Here is a 27992-nt window from a genome sequence, read left to right as displayed (position 1 = left end):
AATCTTCCAAAGTGGTGTTCTTTGAATATCTTACAAACCTTTCAATATTATTTTGCCTCTGTCTGAACTTTTTTTAAGTGTGTTGCAGGCATCAAATTTTCACTTCATTTATATTTAGAAAATACAATTAAGTTGGTCAGTAAAACTATTGAAAAGCTTTTCTTTGTACTTTTGTCAATTCAATAAATGTTCACGGGGCAGCACGGTGGTGTAGTGGTTAGCACTGTCGCCTCACAACAAGAAGGTCCGGGTTCGAGCCCCATGGCCGGCGAGGGCCTTTCTGTGTGGAGTTTGCATGTTCTCCCCGTGTCCGCACAGGTTTCCTCTGGGTGCTCCGGTTTCCCCCACAGTCCAAAGACATGCAGGTTAGGTTAACTGGTGACTCTAAATTGACCATAGGTGTGAATGTGAGTGTGAATTGTTGTCTGTGTCTATGTGTCAGCCCTGTGATGACCTGGCGACTTGTCCAGGGTGTACCTCACCTTTTGCCCATAGTCTGCTGGGATAGGCTCCAGCTTGCCTGAGACCCTGTAGAACAGGATAAAGCGGCTAGAGATGATGAGTTGAGATAAATGTTCACATGAATTAAATCATTTTTATTGTTTTTTGGAAAATATCCCAATTTTTTTTTCTGGAAATGGAGTTTGTATATATACACATACACTCTTTAATTTGTGCTAACTTCTGGATTTCTTGGACTTCATGCTTGAAAGCCAGAAAAAACAATCTTTTTTTTTCAGGGTACAATGCCTCCAGACCATAATTTTATCAAGCATTCTTCTGCATCAGCTGTCCCTAGCTGTTACATACATATTATTACATGTCGCTGCAATACATTGATTTCTAAGGTCACAAACTTGACCATAATCTCTTCCTCAGCATTTGTGTTTGCTATTTGTTTCAAAAGAAACATGGTCTTTTGTCGGGGTTATTTAGTGATTTTCATATATGAATGTGGGAATCAAAGAATAAGCATTTTGAGATCCCATGATTTCTGAGCTCTCAAGGTTTTGAAGTGTGTTTTCACCAGTATTAGCATCCACTAGTGGCTGCTGTAAATCTTACCCCGAATGCATTGCTCATTATTTTGGGGATTTCCATCCATAAATGTTGGAATTAATGTTACGAAGACTCAAATTATTTGAAGGGCATGACCTTCACACATTTTCTGAAGCTTCAAGCTTGGCAAATACTGTATGCTTTCCCCATCATTAGCATCCACTGGCTAGTGAATGCCACATTCAAAGCCTGTTGCTCATGCAGGTGTTAACTGCACCCTTGCCGACTGCCTGTCATTACACTGGCATATTCAGTCATCCATAAAGCGTCAGCAGATGGTGAGTTACTCCTGCCAGGTCTTTGCAAATGCTCATCTTATGGAGACATACAGTATTAGGCTGCTGTACTAATTCCCCTTTGTCATCAGACCAAAACACTGTCCTTCAGTATGACGTACAGCAATTGCAGGTGAAACATTACGTACTCCAGACACCGTGTGTGATACTTTCATAGTTTTCCTCACATAAATTTATTTATTTCCTTCCTTCCTTCCTTATTTATTTATTTAAATGAAAAGGTCTCATCAGAAAATTTGTCATTTGTTTGTTTGGGTTTGGGGGAAATTGGTGAAAGTGGTTTTGAGTAAGAATAGAAGGGGATCCAGTAATGAGTTTTCTGGAACTTACGTAAGGAAGGCCAATTGCTCGATTTCTCTCCACTGTTTTCTTGACTTCTTCCAGGCTGCCATAGTCCCAACGAGAAAGCTGGAAACCTAAAGCCCAATATGGAGGTATGGTTGGCCTGCCAACCAGCTAGAGAAACACACATACAACATGGTACATATGCACACATGCACACACAAACTATACACTGAAAAATAATAATAACAATAATTTGGTGAATCATTAATATGACAAAAACAAATCTCTGGTTTACACAGAAAAAAGTTAATTATTAGAATTACTTTAAAGTCATATACTAAACTAATTCATGCAAATATGTGTATATTCTACTTAGCTTATGGAGTTAAATTTATATTTGCTGTTAAAATGCTCATAGAAAATATCTTAAACAAAACTTAAGCCCCAAAGCATTTTTTTTTCAAACACACCATAGGTCAGTTGAATCAATACTGTAAAACACCACATTGTCAATGCAGAAAATGTAATGAATGTAGATTTATTGTTACATCACATAGTTCATTAAAAAAGTACAGTATGTCCTAATACAGTATTAATTGCTGTCATCTCTTGATGCCTCTGCCAAAATGGAAATAATCTGACAAAAAAGCAAATGATTATTCACTAAAGATTCATTCAGCACATTTACATGTATGTACTGTTTCAATACCTGAATTTTTTAAATATTAATATAAGTAGTAAAGCTATAAGTTTAACAACATATACCAATATTTTGTAACTGTTAATTAATTTAATGGCAAAATAGCAGAGAAATGCTTCAAAAAAAGATGACATTTATTCTAGAGTTGTCTCTAGTGAACATTTGAAAGTGTTTCTTACTGTAAGTAATAGCAACGAAAGCGTAGGTTCAGAGTGACCTCCAAACGTGGCCCCGATGGACTACAACTCCCAAGCACCACAGTGCCCCTCCTTCCCAGAATACTAATCACACCTGTTTCCCATTTCCTAATCAGCCACTCACCTATATAAGTCTCAGACAAACAAACTGACACCGCAAAGTATCGCTCAGTGTTTCACCCTAACCTTACCGAGCCTTGTTCTCTTGTTTCCGAATTCCTGTGACTCTGACCTTATTACTCCGTATATTCCCAACCTCAATTTAGTTTACTCTCCAATAATGTTCACACATTGATTGACCTTAGCCTGACCCTGACTAAATTTCCTGGATTTCAACTTGGATTTGGTTACCAATCTGTGATGCACCTGCTCTCCCCGTGACTGCATTCAGTAAGTGCCTCCACTCTGACACTTGCAATGTCCTTTTTTTTGAGTCTCTCGCTCCTCTTTTAGTTTTGTACTCTTAAGTGATAGAAAAATCAAACTTATCACATTGATGGTATTGAAACATAACAGTTGTAATCTGATTCAGATATTGTAGTACTATCCATCCATTATCTGTAGCCACTTATCCTGTTCTACAGGGTCGCAGGCAAGCTGGAGCCTATCCCAGCTAACTATGGGCGAGAGGCGGGGTACACCCTGGACAAGTTGCCAGGTTATCGCAGGGCTGACACACAGAGACAAACAACCATTCACACTCATATTCACACCTACAGTCAATTTAGAGCCACCAATTAGCCTAACCTGCATGTCTTTGGACAGTGGGGGAAACCGGAGCACCTGGAGGAAACCCATGCAGACATGTGGAGGATATGCAAACTCCACACAGAAAGGCCTTTGCTGGCTGCTGGGCTCAAACCCAGGACCTTCCTTCTGTGAGATGGCAGTGCTAACCATGACACCACCATGCCGCCCATTGTAGTACTAGTGCATCTCAAACAATTAGAATATCATGAAAATGTTCAATATTTTCCATCAGTTCAAGAAAGAGAAAATGTAATATATTCTAGACTCACTATACATAAACTAAAACATTTCAAACATTTTTCAATTTTTAATTTTGATAATTATGGCACACAGTACAAAAAACCCATGAAAATAAAATCATCTCAAAATATGAGAATATTTCATTCCAAGTTTGAGTAAAACTGTATAAATACTGTGTATCTCCGAGTCTAGTTCAGTACATGCAATCACAGTCATGGGGAAGCCTGCTGACTTGACAGTTGTCCAGAAGATGATCACTGACCCTCTTCATAAGGAGGATGAGCCATAGAAGGTCATTGCTGAAAAGGCTGGCTGGAAAAGGTGCACAAGCAACAGGGATGACCACAGCTTTGAGAGGATTGTCAAGAAAAGCCAATTCAAGAACTTGAGAGCTTCACAAGGAGTGGACTGAGGCTGGTGTCAGTGCATCAAGAGCCACCACCCACAGGCATCTTCAGGAAAGGGGCTACAACTGTTTCATTCCTAATATCAAGCCAGTCCTGAACCAGAGACAACATCAGAAGTGTCTTACCTGAGCTAAGGAGAGAAAGAACTGAACTGTTGCTCAGTGGTCTAAAGTCCTCTTTTCAGATGAAAATACATTTAGCATTTCAATTGGAAATCAAGGTACTAGAATCTGGAGGAAAAGTGGAGAGGCACAAAATCCAAAGTGTTTGAAGTCCAGTGTGAAGATTCTGCAGTCTGTGATGATTTGGGGTGCCATGTCATCTGCTGATGTTGGTCCACTGTGTTTTATTAAGTCCAAAGTCAATGCAGCTGTCTACCAGGACATTTTAGAGCACTTCATGCTTCTATCTGCTGACAAGCTTTATGGAGATGCCAATTTCCTTTTTTAGCAGGACTTAGCACCTACTCACAGTGCCAAAACTACTACCAAATGGTTTGCTGACCATCATATTACTGTGCTTGATTGGCCAGCCAACTCACCTGACCTGAACCCCACAGAGAATCTATGGGGTATAGGGGCCTTTCACATGATGTCATCATAACTGCGGATTTGTTGATGTGGCCATGTTGCCAGGCAAACTGTGTGTTTGACAATGACTGGCACAAGTGTGCATGAGTGATTGTAAGTCCAATTCAGTAAACATCTACAGATAAACCTTTTAAGTTACTTCTAAAAGAATAATGCCAGAGACCTGTAGTGCTTTTGGATGTATTAACTGACGTGGAGATAAGCCTGGTTTAACTTTTCACCACTTCCTGGCAAACCCAGAAAGATGAGAAAAATGGTGAGCTGCAGGATCCCAACAAAGCATTCCTGTGTGTGTGTGTGTGTGTGTGTGTGTGTGTGTGTGTGTGTGTGTGTGTGTGTGTAGAATATTTTATATCAGGTTAACCTGAAAGCTCTGTGCACCTGTTATTTCTCCTAACACTTTTTCTAGCTCAAGGCCATTCAGTTTAAAATAAGTAAATAAATAAATAAAAAAAACCTTAGCTCTACCCTAGGCATACTCAAGTTAACATTCAACAAGTCTGTAAGTTGGCATAACATGGACAGAACTTGGGTTTAGATAGTGAATCTTTTCACAGGTTGTATGGTTTGGCACTACTCAGTACATTCTACTGATACATACACAAGCGTGGCATACTTGGCAGCTGTACTGCACTACAAAAAAATAGAAACATACCAAATGGCAAATCTATGAACGTTAACCATATCTCTGGATGTGGGCTTTGGACATTATATATTTTATTAAACCTAATGCTTGGCTAGATGAGCAGGATGTTTATATACTGATAACGTGGACTAGGCTAAACACCATAAAATATGCTAGATCGAGGCCCTGGCTTGTGTGGCTTGTTTATTCCCATTAGAAGTCCATGTTTGAGCTTACCTTTGTTGTAATAAGGTATTTTTCTTTATTAGGAATTTCCCATAACATTCCAGCATGCACAAAATCTGCCTCAAATATTGGTAGGCATAAGGCATCTGTACTTTTTGTAGGCTTTTATCATCTCTCTGGTGTATTTAGAAGTCCCAGATACTAAATGGTTCAGGCTGTTGTAGTATCCCAAATCTGGTAGCTGGTTTACTGTACACTTTTCAAGTGGAATAAACACATTTGTGGGTAAATTATATGGATCTGTGATGCTTGCATGTTTCAGTTTTTCAATGTCATGCTATCTGCTGGTAATAATCTAAACTTTAATAATTTCAGAGAGATTGTACTGACTGCAGTCATCTTGATTTTTCATTATTAACTGTCCTGACCATATTTCTTTGTTTGCCCGGCAATAGGGCAGATGCTGCGTGATAAACAAAAATCTGTGACGTCAGTGAAAAGCCCCTTTTGTCAAGAGGAAGATGAGAAAAACCCGACCCAAAAATGCAGACGAGATGAAGGCTGCTATCAAAGCAACCTGGGCTTCAATACCACCTCACCAGTGCCACAGGCTGATCGCGTCCATGCCATGCTGCATTGATACAGTAATTTGTGGTAAAGGAGCCTCAACCAAGAATTGTGTATAAATGAAGATGTTTTTTAGAAGTTGGACACTTCTGTCTTGTAAATCATTTTTTTAATTGATCTTAGGAAATAATCTAATAATCAGAAATCCAGTATCTCAAATTTTCATGAGCTATAAGCCATAATCATCAAAATTAAAACAAAAAAGGCTTGAAGTGTTTCACTTTATGTGTAATGAATATAGAATAAATGAAAGTTTACCTTTTTTATTTAAATTATGAAAAAAAACTTTTTTCATGACATTCTAATTGTTTGTGATGCACTAGAATATTGTTTACATGAGTACTCAAATAATTCACTTGCTGACACGAGGTAAAAATGGAATTATTAGTGTGTCATGTACAAAGTTTCCTGAAGTAAAGATAAACATTTAACTACACTAAAAATGACCTCATTTATCAAACCTTTAGTACAGTTATATGAAAATAGTTGCATAAAACAAACCAAAATAATTTTCCACTAGATTCCACAATCTGAATTATTTCATACTCACTTGCACATTTTGATCACCAATAAAGTGCAGAGCACATTCCTGAAATAGCTCATTTGCATATAGTGACACCCCCAAAACACCATAAAAGTTCAAGTGCACAGACAGCTGGGAGCACGAAATGAACAATAAAGGTCAAGGCTGAAAGGCAGAAGAGGAAGTTATTTTGACTCGCTTCTGTGCTAATACATAATAATAAGCTCTAAATCAGCTGAGGTCTTTGTTTATGGCTTATGGCTATATGCAGACAGATCAGCCTATCCTCCATTCATGGCAGCAGTTCTTTTGTCATAATTGAATGATTAATTTTATTTGTCTTATTTTGTGTTGGTTCTTTTTTTAATATTCTTTTATTAATGTAAGTAATATAAAATGACTGGTGTTCACAACAATTTTCTTGATGGCAATCTTAGTCCCTGTTCAAGCGAACTAAAATAAGGGTATGTTTTTGATGGTGCAAAATCACTTACTTCACATTCAACTGCCTACTATCACACTGATGCCACCCCCACTAGGCACAAGCTAAATAACCAGCTGCTTATCTTTTCCAGAATTAGGTATATTGTATATGTCAAGGTTGACTGCTAAAGATTGCAAATATCTCATTGCACTCCACCCACTTTGCTCATGATGATTTCTTTCATGGCATTTGCACTACAATTTTGTTCGGTCAGTCATTTCTGTTTATGAGGCTAGGGTCGCTAACAATTTATTATTTATTTATTTACAAACAAACAAAGAATATGAGCTACTTCCAGTATACTCCCACCCCACTGCAAATGGACAGAAAATGGCAAAACTAATTTGTTAGTGACAAGTCAGTCATTCATGAACTTGACATAAAAAATCCTCTTAAAATCCATAGTTTATTATTGTTCATTCTATTATTCCATGAATAATCCATGAGTAGATTTAGCACCAAAGTGGTATAATTTACAGAGCATCTTTCTAGGAACAACTTGCAAATTGAGTTTTAAAAAAAATCAGTTGAACTAGGTTTGAATTTTGAACTGCTTTTTTTTCCCCCTTTGGATGGTTCATTTAAAGCCTACAAGCCAAACTGATTGAACAGCATAGTTGTAACTGATCAGACATATTCCATCACTGGCTTTGAATCTAACCTGTGTGAACTCCTGTACAACTGCCTCTGGTGTGTCTCCAAGCAGGATATAAAAGTCCAGAACTCCTCCAATTGTTCTGTAGGTCACAGCAGGTGCTGGCTGAAGAGTCACCTCTACAAACACATCAACACATGAAAATTGATCTGTTCATCTCTCCAAAGCATGAACACAATAGCCCACTGTCATTGCATACAATTAAACACAGACATGCAAAGATGAACACTGCACTATTCGCCATGTAAAAGATGACCAGCAGCAATGTCCAATGGCTTGCTTGTTCACAGAAAAGTACATCCACTCTTGGATGCCCTATCTTGTTTGCTCATGTACTACAGGAAACACGCATAATATACGCTTAATATATTCATTTGAAATTAACCTTCCACCTTCATTTCTTATGCAGTTCAGTTCATTTTAGTCTAATAGTTTTAGATGGTGTGTGTGTGTGGGGGGGGACATCTCATCGATACCAGATGCAATCCTAGAAAGAAAAAGGATCTTATTTCACATTTTATGTATGCAGTTACATCTTTTTAACTGTGAGCAAATCTAAAGAAACTGTCCATAAGCTCATCTAAGCACCAACAACATGAAATTTGAGGTCTTTTTCGAATCTTTGATTTTGAATCTGTGCAATTAGATATGAAATCTTTCCAAAATATGACACTGAATTTTTGCATACTATGTATTCATACAACAGTACAGGGAGAATTTGCAGTCAGATCCATAAATATTTGAACACTATTGTTTATTTAGCTGTCTATTGTAGTATACTGGAGTTGAAATTAAATAACAAAGACTGGACATGTGTGTGTGATTCCTTCACGATTTCATTTACAGGTAAGGAGATAAAAGATCAAGAGTTGATATCAGGTGTGGCATTTAAAATGTTTGCATTTGAAATCTGGCACTGTTAGCTCTCAATTGTCAGGGACTGGGAGGCAGATGCAAGTGCAGGCATTTATTGAGGAAAACACAAACAAAACAAGCCAAGTGCAAAGCAGGACTATCCATGAACAAAAAAATAAGAATGGCAGCAAGAACAACATGGTAATGTGGTTAAGCATCGGTTGTGGACAGAGGGGAGGCAGGTCAAACCAGCAGGTAAGGCATGACACTCACCTGTGCCTGTAGAGTTAATTTACAGTGTCTTGCAAAAGTATTCGTCCCCCTTGGTGTTTGTCCTGTTTTGTCACTCGAAATACAAGCTGGAATTAAAATTGATTTTGGGGGGTTAGCACCATTTAATTTATATAACATACCGGTACCTACCACTTTCAAGGTGCAATTTTTTTTAAAAATTGTAACACAAACAATGATTAAGATGAAAAAACAGAAATCTGGAGTGTGCATAGGTTTTCATCCCCCAAAGTAAATATATTGTAGATCCACCTTTTGCTGCATTTACAGCCGCAGGTCTCCTGGGGTATGTCCCTACTAGCTTAACACATCTAGCCACTGGGATTTTTACCCATTCCTCAAGGCAAAACTGCCCCAGCTCCTTCAAGTTAGATGTGTTGTGTTGGCATACAGCAATCTTCAATTTATGCCACGGATTCTCAATTGAATTGAGGTCTGGGCTTTGACTTGGCCATTCCAAAACATTTAAATGTTTCCCTTTAAACCACTCCAGTGTAGCTTTTGCAGTATGTTTAGGGTTATTGTCCTGCTGGAACATGAACCTTCATCCCAGTCTCAAACCTCTGGCCGACTCAAACAGGTTTTCCTCCAGAACTGCCCTGTATTTAGTGCCATCCATCTTTCCTTCAGTCCTGACCAGCTTTCCTGTCCCTGCAGATGAAAAACATCCCCACAGCATGATGCTGCCACCTCCATGCTTCACTGTAAGAATGGTGTTCTCAGGGTGATGGGAAGTGTTGGGTGTGTGCCACACATGACGTTTCCCATGATAGCCAAAAGCTTAAATTTTAGTCTCATCTGACCAGAGAATCTTCTTCCATGTGTTTGGGGAGTCTGTCACATGCTGTTGGGCAAACTCCAAATGTGTTTTCTTTCTTTCTTGAAGGAATGGCTTTTTTTCTGGCCATTCTTCCATAAATCCCCACTCTGTGGAGTGTACTGCTTAAAGTGGTCCTATGAACAGATACTCCCATCTCCAAAGTGGACCTTTGCAGTTCCTTCGATGTTATCTTTGGTGTCTTCATTGCATCTCTGATGCACTCCTTGCCTGGTCTGTGAATTTTGGTGTGTGGCCGTCTCTTGTCAGGTTTGCAGTGGTGTCATAGTCTTTCCATTTTGCTATAATGGATTTAATGGTGGTCCGTGGGATATTCAAAGTTTGGGATTTTTTTTTTTTAATAACCCAACCCTGATCTATACTTCTCCAAAACTTTGTCTCTGACTTGTTTGGAGCACTCCTTGGTTTTCATGTGACTTGTTTAGTAGTGTTGCAGAGTCAGAATCCTTCCAGAACAGGTAGATTTATACAAACATCATGTGACAGATCATGTAACACTTTGATTGCACACAGATTGCTCTCAGTCAACTAATTATGTGACTTAGGAAGTTAATTGGTTGGACCAACTCTTATTTAGGGGTTTCATATGAAAGGGGCTGAATACCTATGCACACTCCATATTTCTGTTTTTCTTTCATCTTACTTATTGTTTGTGTCTCACACACACACAAAATCCTTTTTATTTCCAGCTTGTAATGTGACAAAACAGAACAAACACCAAGGGGGATGAATACTTTTGCATGACACTGTATTTGAGTCTTTTGTGTGCTTTTAGGAGAAGCTGTTTGCAGAACGAGAGAGCTGAGCAGTGCAGTTTGTGTGTGTGTGTGTGTGTGTGTGTACGTGCATGCTCTGATCAAAGTTAAATTACTGAAAAGTAAAAGTGAGAAAAATAAATACACCTTTGAGTTGTGACAAGCATGCCTCCCATCTCCTCATTTCCCCCACAAAACACATTACACTGGTGCCAAAACCAAAGATCTGAGGAATAGGCACCATCATGTGTCATCGCCCCTCGCCAAAACCACCCGGACCTCGCCGGCATCCACCAAAACCATCAGCAAGCCCCTCACTGTGCTGCACATGGACGAGGATCAGCATTTCAAGACACTTCTCTGGGCTCAGGCAGAGGATTGAGAGGTGCTTTCAGGCCTGTTTCAGCCAGCTGATACTCTAGCCACAACCCCAGCTGCAGCCCTGAGCTTACCCCACATCACGCTCACAAAGATAGATCCACTGGATGAACCTAAAGCCTTTGTTGAGATTTTTGAGCATGCCAATGGGAGCATGTGAATGTCTAGCAGTCTGCTCTCAGGGATGCCCAGCTCATTGCCAAACAGCTCCCAGTCACAAATCTGCTGGAATACCTGGACCCATTTGGAGGGAACAGCAGAATGGGTAAAGTGCCACAGTCCAGCCTTTCACTCTCATCCTTCCCCTTCTCCCCACCCTTCCCCTGTCCTTGCACAATGGAAATGAAGGCCAATTCCCCCAAAACCAGTTCTCCAAACCTGTGGTCCACCCTATATTGCCTCACCCCCTTTCCTTCCATTGTAATCTCTCATATATATATATATATATATATATATATATATATATATATATATATATATCCACAGGTACAACCCCGATTCCAAAAAAGTTGGGACAAAGTACAAATTGTAAATAAAAACGGAATGCAATAATGTGGAAGTTTCAAAATTCCATATTTTATTCAGAATAGAACATAGATGACATATCAAATGTTTAAACTGAGAAAATGTATCATTTAAAGAGAAAAATTAGGTGATTTTAAATTTCATGACAACAACACATCTCAAAAAAGTTGGGACAAGGCCTTGTTTACCACTGTGAGACATCCCCTTTTCTCTTTACAACAGTCTGTAAATGTCTGGGGACTGAGGAGACAAGTTGCTCAAGTTTAGGGATAGGAATGTTAACCCATTCTTGTCTAATGTAGGATTCTAGTTGCTCAACTGTCTTAGGTCTTTTTTGTCGTATCTTCCGTTTTATGATGCGCCAAATGTTTTCTATGGGTGAAAGATCTGGACTGCAGGCTGGCCAGTTCAGTACCCAGACGCTTCTTCTACGCAGCCATGATGCTGTAATTGATGCAGTATGTGGTTTGGCATTGTCATGTTGAAAAATGCAAGGTCTTCCCTGAAAGAGACGTCATCTGGATGGGAGCATATGTTGCTCTAGAACCTGGATATACCTTTCAGCATTGATGGTGTCTTTCCAGATGTGTAAGCTGCCCATGCCACATGCACTAATGCAACCCCATACCATCAGAGATGCAGGCTTCTGAACTGAGTGCTGATAACAACTTGGGTCGTCCTTCTCCTGTTTAGTCTGAATGACACGACGTCCCTGATTTCCATAAAGAACTTCAAATTTTGATTCGTCTGACCACAGAACAGTTTTACACTTTGCCACAGTCCATTTTAAATGAGCCTTGGCCCAGAGAAGACGTCTGCGCTTCTGGATCATGTTTGGTTATGGCTTCTTCTTTGAACTATAGAGTTTTAGCTGGCAATGGTGGATGGCACAGTGAATTGTGTTCACAGATAATGTTCTCTGGAAATATTCCTGAGCCCATTTTGTGATTTCCAGTACAGAAGCATGCCTGTATGTGATGCAGTGCCGTCTAAGGGCCCAAAGATCATGGGCACCCAGTATGGTTTTCCGGCCTTGACCCTTACGCACAGAGATTCTTCCAGATTCTCTGAATCTTTTGATGATATTATGCACTGTAGATGATGATATGTTCAAACTCTTTGCAATTTTACACTGTCAAACTCCTCTCTGATATTGCTCCACTATTTGTCGGCGCAGAATTAGGGGGATTGGTGATCCTCTTCCCATCTTTACTTCTGAGAGCCGCTGCCACTCCAAGATGCTCTTTTTATACCCAGTCATGTTAATGACCTATTGCCAATTGACCTAATGAGTTGCTATTTGGTCCTCCAGCTGTTTCTTTTTTGTACCTTTAACTTTTCCAGCCTCTTATTGCCCCTGTCCCAACTTTTTTGAGATGTGTTGCTGTCATGAAATTTCAAATGAGCCAATATTTGGCATGAAATTTCAAAATGTCTCACTTTCGACATTTGATATGTTGTCTATGTTCTATTGTGAATACAATATCAGTTTTTGAGATTTGTAAATTATTGCATTCCGTTTTTATTTACAATTTGTACTTTGTCCCAACTTTTTTGGAATCAGGGTTGTAGAACCATCCACACCCACCAGGACCCAGGAATGTTTGGGCAATTCTGAGGTTTCCATTTCTGGTTGAGAGTATGCCCTGCACATTTTGGCTGCTGCTTCTCACCAGAGCTTTTTCTTTGTCTTTTTTCTTCCCTTTCTTTGTCTTTGCAAAATGCCAGGGGGCAAAAAATCCAGGCGATCCTGCAGAAAATGCACAGAACTAGAACAGAGGATTTCTATCCTGGAATCAAAGATTGATGCCCTGCCAAAGACAGACAAACTAAGAGTGATATCTCACAAAAGGAGTACAGAAACAGTGGCTGAGAATGCAGAGATTGCACCCCGACAGACTGATGGCATTGCAGATCGAGTGGATGAATGCATCGATCTAACAGAGCAAAATGTGAGTACAGAAAACTGGCACACGATGGGTGGCAGGCCCAAAAATAAAAACAGAAGAGTAATTACCTCAACACCAGTTCGTTCTGATACTATGCAACCCATGCTCCACAGCCATGCTATTAGAAATAGAGCCAGGTCTACAAACTACAATAGGATTTACAGTCCTATGGAAAATCCACAGCCCATAAGGTTTCAGAACAAATTTGAATGCCTCAGGGATGTGGAAGTGGAATTTTCAGGCGGACAAGCACATCATAGAAAGAGATCGCACTGTAACAGAAGAGCTGTGGGAAGAGGCAAAAAGCAGCTTGTAACACCACCTGATCCCACAACCCTTGTTCTTGGTGATTCCACTGTAAGATATTTAAAAGGACATGGGATGATTATTTGCTGCCTTCCAAATGCATCCATCTCTGACACCAAAGACAGCATTTTGAAACTCATGTCCGAGCATAAAACTATCAAACGTATTGTTGTGCATGTGGGAGCAAATTATGTTTTCAGAGAACAGCTGTTTGTCCAAGATGATTTCAGAAAACTTTTTTCTGACCTCTATAAGACTAGAATACAATCTTTTATCAGTGGCCCACTCCCTGCAAGGGGAAGTTTTACATTTACTAGACTCTTCAGTCTTAACACCTGGCTTGGAAAAACTTGTTTTTCATTTGGTATGAACTTCATAGACAATTTTAACCTTTTCTGGAATCGCAGAGAATTCTTCAGGCCAAATAGCACTGAACTCAGCTGGAATGGGACCAAAGTTTTGGCTGATCACTACAGCCTCCCTCTCCAGCATGCATTCTTTTCTCAGCCAACATTGGGCAAAACTGCTGATAAGTGCTCACAGACTGACCCAGTTACAGATATCAACAAAACCTCTGCAAAGCCAAAACAACTACCCATGCAAGCACAGCAGAGATGCTTCAACAAGGACACACAGCCATCTGGGGCAGACTGCCAAGGTCATCAACAATCACATGGAGAATGTGAGCATGTTGTTAACAATGGGCAGCCACAGATATCTGCATCGCCCATCCAGATTGAGGACCTGACCAAAGACATTCATGCCAAGGCTGCATCATCCACATCTCGACCCCATGCAAGTATCACAGAGACAGTCAGGGAGACAGTCACCACAGAGACAGTCATGGAGACACTCACAAAGACCTCACCAAAGTCCCAATCTCAGTCTTGCTCTTCTGACTTTATTGTACCATCCCCGTCTCCCCCCTGCATGGATTTCCCTAAAAGTATGCAGAGATTGCTGCCAATGGATGCACTCTCTTTTTCCAGCCCAAATCATTCACGACAAGCAGTGTACCCAGTTCATCGAAAATCAACCAACAGACTGAACTGTGTTCGCCCAGGACTTTCAGCTGGCTACCAATCTTTTTCACTATCTAAAAAGTACATGACATCTCCACTCCTTCCCCCTTCCAACCTCATGGAATATACAGAGAGTCTTGTATGATGTGCTGTGGGTCCCTGCATTGGGTGTAGTTTTGAAAACAAGCTGGGACCCAGTATGCCTATGCCATTCTCTATTCCTGTGTTGATAAGAAATAGAAAACATAGAGCATATTTAACCCAGGGGGTAAACCAGTCTAGTCTCCTTCCTGTTTCAAAACAACATCAGAGTGCCCAAGCGGATATTACTTCTAGACTTTCTGTAAAGCTAGCTCTTCTGAACATTAGATCACTTTCAAACAAGTCATTTTTAATTAATGATCTTATTTGCACACACAATCTTGATTTTTTGCTTCTAACTGAAACATGGCTGGATCAAGCAAAGAGTGCTACCACCCTTATTGAAGCAGCTCCCCCAAATTTTAATTTCATGAGTGCTACCCGACATGGGAAGGGTGGAGGGATCGCAAATATATTCAAAGCCTCTTTTCAATGTAAACAGTCCTCACTTGGTGATTTTACATCCTTTGAACACTTATGTGCACTTGTTACATGCTCTCCTAACATATTGTTATTAACTATTTACAGGCCTCTGAGACATTCAGCCAAAGTTTTTCCAGAAGAGTTTGATGAATTGTCATCAGTCATTTGCTTAGAGTTTGACTGTCTTATTATATCTGGGGATTTTAACTTGCATGTAGATAATCCTGAAAACACTTATGCCAGAGAACTACTTGCACTTATTGACAACTTCAACCTAGTACAACATGTACAGGGGCCAACCCACTCTCGTGGTCATACCCTTGACCTCGTTATCGCAAAGGGTCTTCCTGTTTCTACTACTGTTGTTGACCTGGCCTTATCTGATCATTTCTGTGTTTTCTCTGATGTTTCTATGTCCCTTCACATTCAGAACAGCTCAATGACTATGGGTAGGAGAATCATAAACGACAACACATGTGTTCTCTTTGAGCAAGCTCTCTCACGGATCTCAACTAAAATGTCAGACTTTGTAGACGACTTACTGGAAATTTTTAATTTAAATATGACCCAAATTATGGATGATATTGCTCCATTCAAAATCAAAAGAGTCAATGACAAGCAGAAAGCACCATGGAAGCAATACCCAGCTGATAAACTGCTAAATAGAGAATGTAGGAAGACTGAAAGAAAATGGCACAAATCTAAACTTCAGATCCATTATCAAATCCATAAAGAGATGCTTTGTAAATCTCATCTCATTATCTCTAGCCGCTTTATCCTGTTCTACAGGGTCGCAGGCAAGCTGGAGCCTATCCCAGCTGACTACGGGTGAAAGGCGGGGTACACCCTGGACAAGTCACCAGATCATCACAGGGCTGACACATAGACACAGACAACCATTCACACTTACATTCACACCTACGGTCAATTTAGAGTCACCAGTTAACCTAACCGGCATGTTTTTGGACTGTGGGGGAAACCGGAGCACCCGGAGGAAACCCACACAGACATGGGGAGAACATGCAAACTCCTCACAGAAAAGCCCTTGTCGGCCATGGGGCTCAAACCCGGACCTTCTTGCTGTGAGGCGACAGCGCTAACCACTACACCACCGTGCCGCCGCTTTTTAAATATAATTATGAAATTGGTAAAGCAAGGCAGTCTTTCTTCTCCAACATCAACAGGAATATGAACAATGCCTGTGTGCCATTTTCAACAGTAGAGAAGCTAACTAATCCCCCACCACCACTGGCACCTGAACTTCTCTCAGTTAATAAATGCAATGAGTTTGCATCCTTCTTCAAAGGTAAAATTGATAAAATACAGCAGAATATTGCTCATAATATATCTCAGTTGCAAATAACTGAAAAGCTGCAATCACCAATGACACAGACAGACAATTTCAACACAATGTCAGAATTTTGTTTGATTGATTACGAGACTCTTGAAAAAACTGTACAAAATCTCAGTTCTTCAACATCTGAATTGGACATTCTGCCCACCAACTTTTTTAAGTCTGTTCTTCACCTCATAATTACAGATGTGCTTCAGATCATAAATACATCCCCAGGCCCGTTTCAAGCTATTTGGGGGCCCTAGGCAAAGGGGGATCTGGGGCCCCTAATTATCCCCCCCTCGACGAAAGGCCTTATGGCCGCCTACCCACTGAAGACTTAATAAATAAACATCACACATATTGTAATCATTCTTACGATTTTTACTTAATAAATGAACTCTTTACATTCTTATAAATAATTATCAAACCCAATTAAACACAAGAATAGACAAAATACACACACACATATATATATATATATATAAATCAAATATGAAAATAAGACAAAGTAATATAAAATGTGCAAATAACAGCACTAAATATTTACCGTATATACACAAGTAGAAATAACTTCAAATGGTGATTAAATGATTACAAGCATGAATAAGAATCTTAATAAGAACCAGCACACACAGAAAAGTGCAAAAGGTATAGAAAAACACATAAAAATGTAAGAATACACAACTAGAATCATGGGCAAAATGTCTAAAACTGCTGCTTGCGGGCTTTGGCTTCAGCAAAGGCAGCCACAATACCCTCCGTGTCCAAAGACCTGCGGACATCACATTCAATTGACATCAGTGCCACTTTTTTACATAAATAGGCTATTTATGTAAAAAAGAGCTTTCTTGTGAGCCATCCCCTGTCCTACTCCATTCATGCTCACAACACACTAGCTACTTCTGATGAAAGCCATGCAGCTCGCTGAAACTAACTCTGACTATGACATTTTGATAAACACAATAAGTTAATCTGGGAGAAGTTGACAGTCTTTCACCTATTTGTGTGGCACATATTAGAATTTTTAGCCAGTCCTTGCAAGTTTGTAAGCCTGTTGTGCATGACAACATTTACATCACTGTTATAAACACTGTCTACAAGATAACTACCATTAACGTAAGCTAGCTACCAAATTTGCTTGTCAACCCGCTTGGTATTAATGAGTGTGTACATTCTCACTTACCAGTGTCTTGTTTTTTTCTGTCTTCCTCTTCCCTTTTCTTCTTTCTCTTCTGGCTCCCTGAGGGGTAATTTCGCTTCATATTTGATTTTGTTTGTTTTTTTTGCCGCGGAGCTCTGCAACCACTTGACTGGATGAAGATGGGCATTGAGGGGTTGACAACAGACTGTCATTGCACTTTTCAGCCAAAGCATGTAGGGAGGCGCTGTTGTGCATTAGGGGGCCCCCCTTGGAACTAGGGTATTTCAACAAGTGTCATTAGGCGCTGCGCTGCCGCACTCAAAAAGTTGTCATTGCTATTGAATACATAACCAGTCGTTCGGCAGCGGGGGCCCTTCGAGGGCTGGGGCCCTAGGCAATTGCCAAGTCTGCCTACCTTGTTGCAACGGGTCTGTACATCCCTAGAGACTGGCATTTTTCCTGTGTCCCTGAAAAAAGCCATTGTAAAGCCCCTACTTAAAAAGAATAATCTGGATGCTTCAGTATTGAACAACTACAGGCCAATATCAAATCTACCATTCATCGGGAAAATCCTTGAAAAAATTGTCTTCAATCAGTTAACTGCCTTCTTGATATCAAACAGCTATTTTGATAACTTTCAGTCAGGATTTCGTGCCAATCACAGCACTGAAACAGCGCTGATTAAAGTTATAAATGACATACGTCTTAATACCGATGCAGGCAAAACATCGGTCCTGGTGTTAGTGGACCTCAGTGCAGCTTTTGATACTGTTGATCACAACATACTGCTATATCGACTTGAACACTGGGTTGGGTTGACTGGTAAAGTTATCAATTGGTTAAAATCATACTTAAAAGATAGAAGCTTCTTTGTTACCATGGGAAATTGTACCTCAACATCAATGTCCTTGACCTGTAGTGTCCCCCAGGGGTCGATCCTTGGACCATTACTATTCAACCTTTATATGCTCCCACTTGGACAAATTATCAAGAACAACTCAATTTTGTATCACTGCTATGCAGATGACACCCAAATTTATTTTGCTCCATCACCTAATGATTATGCCCCCCTTGAATGTCTCTACCAGTGTATCGACCAAATCAACAACTGGATGTCACAAAATTTTCTTCAGCTGAACACAGATAAAACAGAAGTAATTCTATTTGGGAAAAAAGATGAAAGACTCAGGATTACCACTATTCTTGACACAAAGGGGATTAAAACAAAAGATATGGTTAAAAATCTTGGTGTTTTCATTGACAACGAGCTAAACTTTGACAGTCACATGAAAACAATCACTAAATCGGCATTTTATCACCTAAAAAACATTTCCAAACTAAGAGGACTCATGTCAAAAAATGATCTGGAAAAACTTATACATGCCTTCATCTCTAGTAGGGTTGACTACTGCAATGGCCTTTTCACAGGCCTGCCAAAAAAGACCATCAAATGACTTCAGGTGATTCAAAATGTAGTGGCTAGGGTTCTCACATGAACAAAAAGAACAGAGCACATTACTCCAATTCTAAGGGCCCTTCACTGGCTTCCAGTAAGCTACAGAATTGACTTTAAAGCATTGCTGCTGGTGTACAAATCTCTAAATGGTACAGGGCCCAATTACCTCTCTGATATGTTGCAGCGGCCTAACCCAATCAGATCTACCAGATCACAGCAGCAAAATTTACTGGTAAAACCTGTTGTTAAAACAAAGTGTGGTGAAGCAGCTTTTAGCTTCTATGCAGTACAGCTATGGAACCAACTCCCAGCGGACATCAAAAATGCTCCTGCTGTTGGCAGCTTCAAATCTAGACTAAAGACCAAGCTGTTTTCAGATGCTTTCTGCTAACTGATAAATATCATCTTTACATGCTTTAAACTTTACTTAACTTTTACAGTCTTTGCATGTTTTAAACATTACTTAACTTTTATTCCATTTTATTCTGCTGTTTTTTACTGAACTTTTATTTCATTTTATTACTTTATTTCTACTATTGTTTAATTCTCATTATTTTTACTTTTCTCTCTTCTTCCCCCTTTATTTTATGTAATTTTATTTTCTATTGTTTACTGTTTTGCCTTTACCTCTGTAAAGCACATTGAACTGCCACTGTGTATGAAATGTGCTACATAAATAAACTTGCCTTGCCTTGTTTTTCTTTTTGTGGTTGTATAGTTTGATGTTTGTTTGATTTTTGTTTGAATGTTTTATCTTCTGGTTGTGGCATAGTTCTGGACCCAGTTTTGGGCATTGGTTCTCTCCAGACCTTGGTCCACCATGGGTGATGCCTGTGCTCCTCACTATGGACTGCAGTGAGCTTGTTGCTCTTTTAACATCGGGGTTGTCCAGCATTCTGTGCAACGGTGCTTCTGTGTTTGGCGCAATGTTCCAAGCGATATTGCCCGGTGGCATTGTGGTGGCTGTGCAGTTGGTTTTGGACATACCAGCACTCTTTGTGGCAGTGCTTCTGTGCTCGTTTTGTGGATCCATGGCATGGTGTTCTGAGCAATGTTGCCCGGCAGCATCATGGTGGCTGTGCAGGCAGTGTGGGATTTATCTTTGTGAGCTTTTTGGTGGGACTATGGTACCTGTGCCATTGGAATTACATCCTGACCCTCTTTTGGTGGACTTTTTTTTTTTCCTTCCCTAATTGTAAAGCGACCTTGGGTATGAGAAAAGTGCTATATAAATTTAACTTTATTATTATTAGTATTATTATTAAGCCTGGCAGGGATGCCAGGCAATTTGATGATCAGCGTTCCCTCATGGAAGCAGGAATGCTGATCCACATTCCTGACATGCCGCAGGCTTCCCCCAATCAGACAGGAATGTACAGTGTGTCAGTGAGTATACAAGGGAATGCACATGTTAGACTCAGGGTGTAATCAGACCACTGCCCATCAAAGCTTGATTCAAATGCAGGGCATTGGGAAATGCATGATTGGTGAAAGTGATGTGCTTGCACAGTGATATTCACAAGCATCCACTGGTACCCATCTGTGGCAGCAGGGGTGTGGTCAAGTGTTGGTCTTTGAATGGAGGGCGGAGTCAGGGAAGGTAAGTGGCAGAATCACTGCACTTGATGGGAATTAACCTGTGTTTGTGTGTCTTCCCCAGTGACCGCGCCCTATAAGAGGAGAGGGAGAGCAGAGGAAGGGGGCTCTCCCCGAATGAGAACACTTGTGTGTGTATGTGGGAGACTAAGTAAAAGCTGAAAAGCTAAAAGAAAAAGGGTTTTTGCAAACTCAGTTCTGGCCTACCGTGCTTCTGTGCTCCACCCACCTTAACTATTTCTACACCATCATTATTAAATTCCAGGGAAAAAGCATAGTGTAGAGGCAGCAGTTCGTTCTTGCCATACCCATCCACTAATGCTGGGAACCTGTAGTTTTCCATTATCTACCTGCTAGATGGGCATGTTCTCAGACAGGGGACCCTGGATGGAGGGTTTGAGGCAGGAGACATGGAAGGTGGGTGACAGACGACTGTGAGGTGGGAGCTCAAGTCTATAGGAAACCTCATTGATGTGCTGGAGCACCTTGTACAGTCCGATGCAGTGAGCCTGTAATTTTCAGCATGTGTTGGGTTCCCCAAGGTCCCTGGTGGACACCCATATCCAATCGCCAGGAGAGTACTCAGGATTGTTGCTCCGGTGCTTATCAGTGTATTCCTTGTACTTGGCAATCACTGACATGATGCGTTGGTGAACTTCCTCCCAAATCAACCGGCTATGGGTGAACCACTCCTCCACAGCCTGGACCCATGCTGGAGAGTCATCCCAAGGATACAGGGGAGTTTGGTAGCTGAGCATATACTGGAAGGGTGTCAGCTGTGTGATTCAGTGCTTGAGAGAGTTTTGTGCATATTTGGCCCATGGGCTGAATCAGGCTCCGTCCCCTTGGTTTTGCATGCAGAAGATTCTGAGAAAGCATTTTATTTCTTGGTTGGCTCTCTCTATATGGCCATTTGACTGGGGATGATATCCCAAAGTGAGGCTTACCAAGGCCCCTAGCTGCTCCACGAAGCTGGCCCACAGACGAGAGATGAATTGAGGGCTATGGTCACCGACTATGTCTTTTGGGATGCCGAAGTATTGGAACATGTGCTGTCACAAAAATGTGGTGGTCTGAAATGCTGTGGGTAGGCTGGATAATGGGATGAGTCTCAGCGCCTTGGAGAAGTGGTCAATGATGACCAAAACTGTGGAGTTGCCTTAGTGTGGCAGCAGGTCAGTGATGAAGTCGATTGCCAGGTGGGACCATGGTCTCTGAGGCACAGGAACAGGGCATAGTTTGCCAGCCGGAGGAGTTCGAGGGATCTTGACTTGAGTGCACTCAATGTATGAAGAGATGAAACAAATGATCTCAGTCAGCATGTTCTCCCACCAGTAATTGTTTTACAGCAGTTGGTGGGTGTGATGGCTGCTGGGATGACCAGTGGCAGGAGAAGTGTGTGCACCTGTGATGAGTCTACTCCTGAGATGATTAGGGATGTACAGGCAGCCTGGTGGGCAGCTGACTGGAGGATTCTGTGGTTGTGAGCCCTCATCTCCTTGTTGAGGTCCCAAGTGATCATCTGGACAAAGCATTCAGGTGTCAGAATGGGATGAGGTTCCAGGTCATGAAGAGATGGGCTGAAGATGTGTGATAGGGTGTCAGGATGATAGGATATCATGAAGTTGAAATGGGTGAAGAACAGTGCCCATTGGGCTTAGCATGGGTTCAGTCTCTTTACTTTTTTGAGATACTTGAGTTTTTTATGATCAGTAAAAATGACAAAGGGGTGTGTGGCCCCCTCCAACCAGTGCCTCCATTCCTCTAAGCAGAGCTTGATGGCCAGTAGCTCTCGGTTCCCAACATCATAGTTTCTCTCTTCTGGAGTGAGTTTTTTGGAGAAGAACGCTACCGGGTGGAACTTGGGTCATTTGTCGAAGCGCTCAGAGAGAACCCCTCCTACACCAATCTCAGTGGCATCCACTTCGACCGTGAAAGTTCAGGTCGGGTCTGGATGCTGAAGGATAGGGGCTGTGTTCAAAGCTGTTTTGAGCCTGCCGAAGGCCTCTTCGGCTGTGGGGTTCCAGTCGAGGCATTTGGGTCCCTTCTTCAGGAAGGAGGTCAGGGCACCACGAGGGTGCTAAAATGTCTAATGAAACAATGATAAAAGTTTGCGAAGCCAAGGAAAATGTTGGAGTTCCTTCACCGAGGAGTCCCCACATCCCCGGCGTACTTCTCGGGGCATGGAAGTGGGAGCTTGGGACTCGGAGGAGCTTCGGGGCGCATTAGGAGGGCCTGTGGCATCATAGCAGCAAGCTGAGCCATCTTGGTGTTGAGATCGATGAGCATCTGCCGATGTTCTCCTAAGAGGCATCCTTGAGTGATCAAAGCAGTCTGCCGCACCTCCTCTGCTGCATCCATATGCGGTGAAGTATCCTGTCAGGATGCAGGCACTTATGGATGCATGTGGAGGGAACATAAACTGGCAAAAAATTCAAAACGCTAGACGAAATCGAAGTCAAGGGACAGGCAGGGGTCAAACGATCAGCAGACAGAGTAATATGGGCTCGACTAAAGAGTAATGAGAATGAGACAATAACGAGGGTCGAGAACACAATAAGGCAGGCAGAATAACAAGGCTTGGTATGACAGGTAAGACACTGAACAATACTTTGCATCGAGTGAGTGTGGGGGAGGTGTTCATATAGTGTGGGCTGATTAACCAGGAAATGAGTGACAGATTACCATTGTGCTTTTCCCCAATCACTGAGGACCCTTTCGAAAGAATTGGGCCATACTGTAGGAGGCCATCACTTTGTCTTAGTTTTAGTGGACTACACAATACCCAGAAGCAGTGCCTCTGCACAACATATCAGCATGCGGTTTTGCAGAGGTGCTCTTCTCTGTTATCTCCTGTGTTGGGATTCCAAAATAAACTGACCAGGCCACTGTTATGGATTAAAAATATTACTTGAAAATTTGTTCATGAGGATGCTCAGAACTGGAATAAGTGGCTCAAACCTCTATTATTTGCAGTATGAGAGGTATATCAGTCCTGCGCGCTGTGGTACATGCATCTGAAGGCACGCCTCGGGCTGCGTGTGCACCGAGTGGACTCCAGCATGCATGCTGTGAGCAAGGCACACCTGAACTCAATTAGAGAACATTTGGTTTGCCTATTTAAGGACTGCGCTGATGCAATAGCATCGCGAAGTATTATGCTACATTAAGTTTGCATTACTGAGCCTTTCAACCCTTGTTCTTGTTTTCCTGGTTCCTCGATTCTTGTTCCTGTTTCTAGTTCTTGTTCTTGCCTAGCCTCTGATATACTGTTTGTGCCTTGACAGACCCTTTGCCTGATTTCACATTTCTGATCTTGCCTGCCGATTTGGACTGTTGGCCTTTGTGTGCGTTTTATGCACTTTGTGTATATACTGCACTGTATTAAACTGAACACTTCTGCACATACATCTGCCTACCTTGTGTACCTGAAAGAATACTTTGCCATACAATGAATGCAAAAGACGTGTTTCAGTACGCAACTCCAAGCCACTTCCGGGTTTCCCTGTCTTTGCCGCTAGCCTCACATTTCCGCTGGCATACCGATGCTTACCCTCCTACACTCTACGATGGAGAGCATCACCCATGTGGATTCTGCATCTAGTGCGGCATCCTCTATGGTGACTTCCAAGAGCCCAAGCCACCCGAACCCATCTGGGTAAGCTTCATCTTAACGTTCATTACTGGACAAGCATGCAGATGGGTGGATGACCTGATTCATGTCAAGCACCCGTGTCTTCGGAGCTCTCAGACTTTCTTTGCCATGCTCAAGTTTATCTTCGAATCATTAGTAAAGGAGGAACCCCATGAAAATTTTTTGAGGGGGCAATCATGCCAATGGTCGACTCAGTGGAGGAGACCGTCACTCTAGAGCGCCTCCTCAAGGCAACCATTCCAGTGGCTGACTCAGCTGAGGAGGCTGTCACTCCAGAGCTCCCCCCAGTGGCTGATTTAGAGACAGCAGAGGAGGCTGTTGTTCCTCAGCCCCTCTCAGAGGCTGTCTCTTTTGAGTTGGTTTCTCAGCCAGAACCAGCACCTGAATTAATGCCTGAACCTGTGTCTGTATTAGAATCCATGTCTGAACCTGTGCCAGTATCTGTTCCTGTGCCAGAACCAGTGTCAGTACCTACTCCAGAGCCAGCGTCAGAGCCTGCATCAGAGTCGACTCCAGAGCCAGTGCCAGAGCCAGCATCAGCACTGTGGCAGAGTCAGCGCCAGAGTCAGCACCTGCACCAGCTTCAGTGCTGGTGCCAGAGTTAAGGCCAGAACCTGAGCCTGTTCCTAAACCAGTGTCAAAGGACGTCGGAATGACCTCTGCCTCACCTGTCCAGGAAGACGTCTGCATCGTCCCATCACCAGGTCCTAACCTGGACCAAAACATTGCACTGACAAAGCTCAAGCCTGTACCTGAGCCAAGTCCACAGTCTGAGCCAAGTCCAGAACTCAAGTCATCTCCTGAGCTTGAGCCCAGCCATATGTCCAAGCCAGTTCCAGAACTCCAGCCTGTGTCATCTCCTGAGCTGGAGCCAGAGTCGTCCCCAAAGCTCAAATCGTCTCCAGAGCTTGAGTCCAGTCCTGAGCCCAAGCCAGATCCAGAACTCCACATTGAGTCATCTCCTGAGCAGGAGTCAGAGCACAAGTCATCTCCTGAGCTCAAGTCCAGCCATATGTCTAAGCCAGTTCTGGAACTCCAGCTTGAGTCATCTCCAGAGCCCAAGTCCAGTCCAGAGCCCAAGTCATCTCCAGAGCTTGAGCCCACATCCAGTTCAGAGTCCAAGTCAAGTGCTGAGGTCAAGCCTACTCCTAGCCAAGAACCCAAGTTGTGTCCAGAGCCTGAGTCTGAACCCCCACTGGGGCCAAGTATAATGGATTTTCACTCCTGGAGGGAGCTCTTTGGGAGGGGGTTCTGTCAGTTCTGCATGCTATGGTGCATGCACCTGAAGGCACGCCTCAGGCTGCGCATGCGCCGAGTGGACTCCAGCACGCGCGCCGTGAACAAGGCACACCTGAACTCAATTAGAGGACATTTGGTTTGCCCATTTAATGACTGCACCAATGCAGTAGCATCACAAAGTCTTACACTACATTAAGTATGCATTAGCGAGCCTTTCATCCCTTGTTCTTGTTTTCCTGGTTTCTCGATTCTTGTTCCTGTTTCTAGTTCTTGTTCTTGCCTAGCCTCTGATATACTGTTTGCGCCCCGACCGACCCTTTGCCTGATTTCACATTTCTGATCTTACCTGCCAATTTGGACTGTTTGCCTTTGTGTGTGTTTTATGCAGATACAATACAGTGCAATGCAATACAGTTTAATTCAGTATTTACTGAACTGTATTAAACTGAACACTTCTGCACATACATCGGCCTCCCTCATGTACCTGATAAGGTACTGCAAGCCTCCAAGTGGTTTTCCCCATTTTAATTATTATATGAGGGCAAACCCTGTGGCATCTTAGGTACCATTAGTGAAAATTGGGAGGAGGAAACTTTTCATAGTAAAAGCAAAATTCAGTATGTTCTTGACCTGAGAGCAACATTTCACACCCTATGGCAATTAACACAAAATAATTTACTACATGCACAAGAATGGCAATCCCAGGCTGCATAATGAGGGCACTTGGCAATGTGAGTTTGTACCAAGAGATGAAGTTCTCATTTTACTATTCACACTGAGCTCTAAATTACTTGCAAAGTAGCAAAGACCCTTTGAGATCACAGGGCATGTCGGAGAGCTTGACTATGAGGTGAAGCGAATATATAGAGGCAATGCACTTCAAATATCCCACCTCAATTTCCTAAAACCATGGAGAGAGGAGGTTCCTGTGGCTCTGACAATAATAATTCCTGAGAGGGAGGAACTGGAGCTAGAGCTAAGTCCAAAAAGTGTGGCTCAATTCCCCTGTCCCCTATGGAGACAACCTCTTACCACCCCAGAGAACACGGGTTGCCAGGTTGAAGGAGGAATTTTCAGATACATTTTCACATCTAACTGGTCACACAGATCTCATAAAACCCCACATTGAGACTCCTCCAGGTGTGATTGTACACAGCTTCCCATTTCGGTTACCAGAACACAAGAAAAATGCGGTTAGGGGATGAACTTAAGGCTATGCTTTATATGGGGAGGAGTCCCACAGTGATTGGAGCAGCCTGGTGGTCTTGGTGCCAAGACCAATGGTTTAGTTAATTTTTGTGTGGACTTTGTGTGGAAAAGTCAATTCAGTTTCTAAACTTAACGCCTATCCGATGCCTTGCATTGATGAACTGTTCAAACATTTAGGCACAAATAATTCATTGGCGTCATCAAGGGGGTCCACAGTCTGGGTGCGCAGCTGCTGGAGGCAGACTACCTCTCCTGCCAGGGGCAGGGGGGCAGCCCAAGGACGGACAGCCCCCTGGCCTGAGTCGGGTGGATAACTGGCTGCGGGGGTGTGGCTGTTAGTTGTGGACAGAGAGGAGGCAGGTTGAATCAGCAGGTAAGGCATGATGATTCTCATCTGTGTCAAATCAGCCAAGCAAATCTGGATAAGTGGCTACAGATAATGGATGGATGGATGTTTCAGTGTTTGTCACCTATGACTAAATGACAATGAAAAAATGTATACATTCATAGAGGTTTGTTTAATGGGTGTGTAATGCAATTGTCTGGGCAGTTGGCAAAATTGATGCACTGCAAATACTCAAGGTCACTTAAGAAGCGATTCAAGAACATAGTTCAATTGTTGCATACAGCGCAATAAATGAACCCTTTTTGGGTACTTTGGTGGGATATCAAACTGATGCTTCTCAGCAATAATGAAATATGAGGTAACAGCATAGCAAATAAAAAAGTGCTGATTTTGCTTCTGTAATTCAAGCAAGGAATCAGTTAATTTGTTCGATAATAATAATAATAATAATAATAATAATAATAATAATAATAATAATAATAACTTCTAAATTATTTACTTTGGGTTCACATCATTTATCCTGGTTGTTGTGGGTGTCTGGTATGTCAGTTCATCCTCTTTGACAAATACTGTTAAAGCAGGAGCGTCATCGTCCACTGTATTGTGTATCTGCTCTGGATCCCTGCCAAAGATATTCAGTGTTGCCAGGATCTCCTCACTCAATTTACTAGTCTCTGGGTCACTGTCTCCCATTTTTGTGAGGTCAACTTTCTTTTCAGAGGCAACTGCCTTGGCTGTTGTTTTTAACCGATGCAACAGTTCCTTTAACTCCACTTCCTTTGTTGAACATGCTGAATGCTCTGGGAATAAAGCCTTCATAAGTTTCTTCTCATCAACCCATGCAGCATGCTTTTTCTTAAGGGCCATTGTATTACTTTTCTTATCTTCCAGGTTTCTTTGCAAACTT

At 42.0% G+C, this 27992-nt stretch overlaps 1 protein-coding gene across 5 annotated transcripts in view; it reads right to left on the bottom strand.

Moving 5' to 3' along the window:
* The window catches only part of si (sucrase-isomaltase), a 484577-nt gene that overhangs the window by 348615 nt on the left and 107970 nt on the right, over positions 1 to 27992 (bottom strand). For 4 of the 5 annotated variants that reach the window (XR_009654900.1, XR_009654901.1, XM_060924052.1 and 1 more), the window contains 2 exons: positions 7631 to 7743; positions 1686 to 1811 (listed from right to left, as the gene is read on the bottom strand). Coding sequence is in view for 3 of the 5 variants with exons in the window: in XM_060924052.1 (XP_060780035.1) it covers positions 1686 to 1811; positions 7631 to 7743 (239 nt within the window). In the remaining 2 variants the exon portion in view is untranslated. Of the gene's footprint in view, positions 1 to 482; positions 529 to 1685; positions 1812 to 7630; positions 7744 to 27992 lie in introns of those variants that run through there. The other variant, XM_060924054.1, reaches the window with a different exon arrangement.

This window comes from Neoarius graeffei, chromosome 6 (genome assembly GCF_027579695.1).
Source record: "Neoarius graeffei isolate fNeoGra1 chromosome 6, fNeoGra1.pri, whole genome shotgun sequence".
NCBI classification, from domain to species: Eukaryota; Metazoa; Chordata; class Actinopteri; order Siluriformes; family Ariidae; genus Neoarius; species Neoarius graeffei.
The sequence above is the reverse complement of the archived record's forward strand: the minus strand, read 5'-3'. Positions and strand labels throughout refer to the sequence as shown.